At 50.8% G+C, this 5,561-nt stretch overlaps 1 protein-coding gene across 1 annotated transcript; it reads right to left on the bottom strand.

Moving 5' to 3' along the window:
• Window positions 1-489: 489 nt before the first annotated feature.
• On the bottom strand, window positions 490-4,305 carry TDGF1 (teratocarcinoma-derived growth factor 1). The gene is made up of 6 exons (XM_019417263.2): window positions 3,968-4,305; window positions 3,144-3,202; window positions 2,925-3,062; window positions 2,178-2,292; window positions 1,964-2,073; window positions 490-813 (listed from the first exon to the last, which is right to left on the bottom strand). The coding sequence occupies exons 1-6, from the start codon at window positions 4,000-4,002 to the stop codon at window positions 698-700; spliced, it is 573 nt and encodes a 190-aa protein (XP_019272808.1). The 5' UTR covers window positions 4,003-4,305; the 3' UTR covers window positions 490-697.
• Window positions 4,306-5,561: the final 1,256 nt, after the last annotated feature.

Below are 5,561 nucleotides of genomic sequence, written 5' to 3'. Positions count from 1 at the left end.
GAAATACATGTATTGTGGACATTTTCTTTTTACAACAGTTAAAATACTTGCAAGGTATGGAGAAAACATAATTTCTTCTTCTTCTTCTTCTAATGTTTATCTACTTTTGAGAGAGAGAGAGACAGAGCGCAAGCAGGGGAGGGGCAGAGAGAGAAGGAGACACAGAATCGGAAGCAGGCTCCAGGCTCTGAGATGTCAGGACAGAGCCCGATGCGGGGCTTGAGCCCATGAATTGTGAGATCATGACCTGAGCCAAAGTCAGACGCTTAACTGACTGAACCACCCAGGAGCCCCTAAAGGTGAGATCTTGGTTGATTTTGGTCAACTCTACTCCTCAGTTTAGCCCCAGTTCCACATTAGGAGTAGCTTTTAGTAATCTGAAGATAGAATTCAATTGTTTAAAGGAAACAGGAAGCCCTTGGTAAAGAAACATGTATCAAGAAACAGAACTTGGTCAGAGTGTAGATATGGCTGACTTTTCTTTCTTTCTTTTTTTTTTTTTGTTACAAAAGTTTTTTGGAGAGGAGAAGGCAGAGGAAAGTAGTTGGGACTTTAAGAAAGTGTTACGGACCGTGATGAAAATCCATCCGCTGTTTCAAGGCAACTAACAAATGATCATCTTCCAGTTAGGACATTAGGGTGACGACCTTTACAGGTTATGGGGTTTGCATGGAAATACCCCATATGCCGGTGTCTGTTAACGGTAACTTTGTATAGCAAGGCAGATGCCAGCTAGAGAGAAAGTGATGCCCGAAGACGGTGCTAATTCTGGAGTCCTGGAAACCAGGAAGTGCTCATCCATCACGTGGCCATCTGAAAGGTAAGGACACTTGGTCATTAAAGGAAATCCCTCCACATGGCACATGGCACATCTACACCCGCCAAAAATCAGTTGGGACCCCACATTCGGTGAGTACAGGGTGCTCGTGGGACCAAACAGTACCGATTACGTGGAATTCAGACTCCCCTGAAAAACCATCTTTCAACACAGGTTGACATGGGTCTCCCGTTAACTTGGTTTTCCCTGGACACATGCCCTCACACCTGGAAAAGTACCCCAGCCGGTGACAATGGCAGGGATGCAGCCGAACTTGGTTAGGCGCGGATGCTAAGGAGACAGCACGTTTTGGGTCCCGAGTTCCAGGAAGAAAATATGGTCTCCACCTATCCATGCTTACCAAACACCTATCCTGGGCCTGACAGCCAGGATGTAAATGGAAAAGCCACAATCCCCGCCTGGGTCAGGGGTCCCATCTTGTACTCAAGTGAAGCATTTGCCTTCATTTCATTTCTGGACTTGACCATTTGCAGTTTCTAACATCTACACGGTCAGAATACGGGAGGCCTCTGAACTTGGGTGCACCTAGAAATCTGGCTCAGGTCAGGGTGAGGAGAGAACCCTCTCGACTCTTGTTCTCCCCCGGGTCCCTGCCCTTCTTGTTATTGTTTTCCTCAAATCAATACAAATCAGCAAGGTGACAAGGTTGAGACCATTCACCCGGGGATCCACGCGGGGGCCTTGGAGGATCCATGAGCTTCTCAAGGAGCGAGAGGGAGGTCAAGCATCTGGTGGAATTCAAGGGCGTGAGGTGGAGTTGGGTGGGCACTGAATTGTCTGCTTGGGGCTTGCCTGGATCTCCCTGCCCAAATGGAGAGCATCTCTTGGTGTTTAAGAGGCCAAGCGTTTGCTTGTTTACTTTTCGCAGAAGTCCACATACGATAAAATGTCAAACAGGCTTGAAATAACTGTCTCCACCTCGAAGGCGACATTTCTGAGGCAGTGAATATAAAATAAATAGAAAGGACGCGCACGTGCCCACCCCACCTGGGGTCCTTGGTGCTTTCACAAGCACAATCTGGCTGCCTGGGTCTGGCAAGCCATGAGCTAAGAGGAGAGACCCCGTTAACCCAGTGGCCACAGGCACCTAACTTGAAAGCGTGAAAGAGGGGGCTATCCGCTTACCACACCCGGGTAGAAATGTCTGAGGAAAGCAGTGAAGCCGGCCGTGCCAGCACTTACACATGGAACATCGCCTGGGCAGCCAGGCGCCATGGGGTACAGAGTCACAGTTCCTGAAAAGGAACAGATAAGGTGACGCCTATGGGTTTTCACCCTCACCTCTTTCCCCCTCCATCCACGCCCCCACCCCCAGCCCCTGCCTTAATGGCTTGCTTACTCTTTGCGTGAATCGTGCTCACAGTTCCGGCCATAGAAGGAGGGGGGGCAGGCACAGAAGGACCCCAGCATGCAGGTTCCCCCGTTCAGACAGCAGGTTCTGTTCAGCTCCTTACCTGAAATGGAAGAAGAGGCAGCTGGGAGGGTGGGGGAACTGAAAAGCTGAGGTCCTGGAAAAGCAAAGGTTAATACAGTGCTGAAGGCTTGGTCTTCCCAGTGCTTGGAGAGGTCTAAATATTGTGAAGCTTACAAAATAGGGCTCTGCTGTTTTCTTTTTTTTAAACTTATTTTTCAGAGAGACAGAGCACAAGTGGGGGAGGGGCAGAGAGAGAGGGAGACACAGAGCCGGAAGCAGGCTCCAGGCGCTGAGCTGTCAGCACAGAGCCCGACGCGGGGCTCGAACCCACAAACCGCGAGATCATGACCTGAGCTGAAGTCAGAGGCTTAACCGACTAAGCCACCCGGGCGCCCCAGGACTCTGCTTTTTTGATGTTGCTTTGCTATCGCGCCTCTGCTTTTTTTCATGCTCAGGCCAGGGGTGGTTCCCAGAGAAGCAGGGGGGGAACCCGCGTCCCAGGGAGGTGAAATGCACCCTGTTGGTCTGGCCTCCAGAGCCAAGTTCAGTCCAACCATCCACCTGGCTCCAGCATCAGGTGGCCACTCAGGAGAAAGAGCATCAGAAAGACAGGAAGCCCGGGGGACCAGGACGGGGAGAGCGCGCTGCAGATCTAAGGCAGGTAGGTCTTACTGTCCTGGATTCCTAGGGACGGCACCAACTGCAAAGATCGATGGCGAATTGCAGTCTCCTCCAGGGACCGAAGGCCGTTATCTCTCCAGGCGGGGTCTCCCTGAGGGGGACGTGCAAGTTCACGGGGGTGGCCCAACCCTGAAGGACAAAATTAGCTTGGTGGGGTCAGTATTTCAGGCCACGTGAGAATTGCTACCGATCAAAATAAAAGTCCCTCACCGGCTGCGGCGGCGAATTCCGGTTCAAACGCTTTGGAAATGGCCACGATCAAAATCACACTGGGAGGAGGAAATCAAACATCCGTTAGCAAAACAAAGCAAATCAAGCTCTTCGAGTTAACACCTGGGCTTTCTCAACACGAGGACAAGACCACAGACCACTAGGGAGAAAATGTAGAACTCCACCTTTGTTTTTCTTTCCTTTCTTTTTAAATGGCTAATTCATCAAACAGCAGAAAGAATAATGAGAATAAAAGCCGCCTAAAAGCCAGTTCTTTCCAATATGTATTATGACTTCATAGGCTCTGTCCTCATATACACATAATTTTAAGTAGGCGAAAATCTCTTGGCTTCGATTTCACAAATGACGCCATAACATTCTGTGCAATTGATGAATCACATCTCACAAACTATTTCATTTAAACCAGTCACTTAGAAGACTTTAAGGTTCGGACAATCCCTTCCCCACCCCCATCGTTCTTCAGGGTTTTGCAAGTATCGAATCTGTCTGTGCCTTTCAACTTTTTAGAAGCAGATTTTTCATTTGGTTGTGACACCGAGCTTTTCTTACACAAGAGAGGAAAGCCCTAGTCATTTCATAGATGGCGCCATTACCCCCATTGAAAAAGTTCAAAGCCAACAGGCAACGCTGGATGGAACTCTTAAGTGTGAAGTTCCAGGTCTCTCGGGAAAAACAGCATCACCGCTGGCAGCCCTTTTAAGGTTCGCGCAGGATGAAGTCAAATGACAGAGAGGCGCAGACCATTATCTCTGAAGCTGGTAAGCTCTAGTGGTCAAAAGTTCACATTCAAGATGGGTTCATACCTGCAAGAGAGGCGCTCCATGCTTCTGCGGTCCATAGCTCCTAACACGCTAGGGGGGACGATGTCAGCATGGCTTTAACTCACAGCCGTTGCTAGAACACCTAAAGGAAAACATGGATTTCCTGAAGCAAAAATGGGAATCTAGAAAGAAGGGTATCCCAGATGAGAATTACACTTTGCCCAGAAGTTCTTAGGAGAAGCAGGAACCAGGATGTCCGGGGAGACTGGGGGCTCATCGCCGAGCTCGGTCCTGAGGAATGCTTTGACCTAAGCCGGGGATCAGCCTTGCTGGGGGCTCTCCTTCCTCAACGACCACGCAGGGCGCCAGGGAGGGCCCTCAGGTGGGTTCGGAGGCGGAGACCCAAGCCCATTACCATGGAAACCTCCCAGGGGCTGAGGTAGGGCAGTGAAGCCCTGGGACAAAGAGAGAAAAGGTGGGGTCTTATAAAGCTGGTTAACTAGCCCTTAGGTCTCCATAATTAGTTGCCATTTAAAAACAACAGATTTACTCTTAAAAAAAAAAACAAAAAACAAATCAATGATTCTGTCCAGTTGGTGATTCCAGATTGGAGGAGCGGTGGAAAGGGACTGCTTTAATCAGGAAACCCTCAACACCTCGGATGGGTCCCTCAAGGAGATTGACATTTGTTAGGTTTTACCTGAAACTTGCTTTCATCTTTGTTTTCCCCCAAAAAAGGTGTGTTGAGCCCAGTGCTTGGCCTTGGGTGTACTTAGGCGGCCCGGTTGGGCGTGTCTTCGCCAGCGGGAGGAGAAACGCGGGGAAACTCTCAAAAGGGGAAGTTCAGGGTCGCCAGGGGTCCCTGGGGGCTCCCGACCTCCTGCGGGGAAGCGTAAATTCCAGGCGGCTCAAATTGGGGGTGGAGTCTCCTCCGGGCTCCCCATGACACTGCAATTAACCCCCTACCCCACCAGCCGTAATTTGGTGGCTCCTCAGAGCCCCAGACCCTGCGGCCGGAGAGGCGCGTCCCAGAGCCGGAGTCCCCACCTAACATCTCTGTGCCCCGGATGATGTCGTTCGTTACTAAATACATACAAAGTCATGGGTAGTTTCCAACTACCCTTTAATTCTCGTTTCCAAAGGACAAGCCTGCCGTTTGCCTAACGTTGCGAGCACACAGGTGGGAGGCTTTTCTGTGCTTCTGTTTTCACCCTTCTCTGTCCACTGAGTTCACACTTCGGCAGGAGTGGGCAGCATCGGGGCCATTTCAGCATCGGTGTCCCCCGTGCGCGCAGGCCATGGCACAGGTGCTGAGAGGCGCCCTGGTTTGCTTCCACACCTGCATCTTGGGGGAATTAAATTTGACATATTTTTTTTTACAGGGTGGGAGGGCCCCACCGGAGCAATGGTTGGGTGCAGCCCAGTCACCTGAGGGGCTATTCAGTTCTCTCCGAGCTTCAGCTCGACGTGTGGCCTTTTGACTTGTTAAATGCTTCGGGCGACACGCTGAGTTTCCCTGCGGACGGGGGTCTCAGCTTGAAGCTCTGGGAGCTGGATGTGGGGGGAGGGCAGCGATGAGGAGAATGCTAATCACCCAACCCCAGGAACTGCCAGGAAGCCAAGAAAGTACAGACAG

This window comes from Panthera pardus, unplaced genomic scaffold (assembly GCF_024362965.1).
Source record: "Panthera pardus isolate Hobbes unplaced genomic scaffold, ASM2436296v1 HiC_scaffold_8, whole genome shotgun sequence".
In the NCBI taxonomy this organism is placed as follows: Eukaryota; Metazoa; Chordata; class Mammalia; order Carnivora; family Felidae; genus Panthera; species Panthera pardus.
This window is presented reverse-complemented; position numbering and strand designations above follow the sequence as displayed.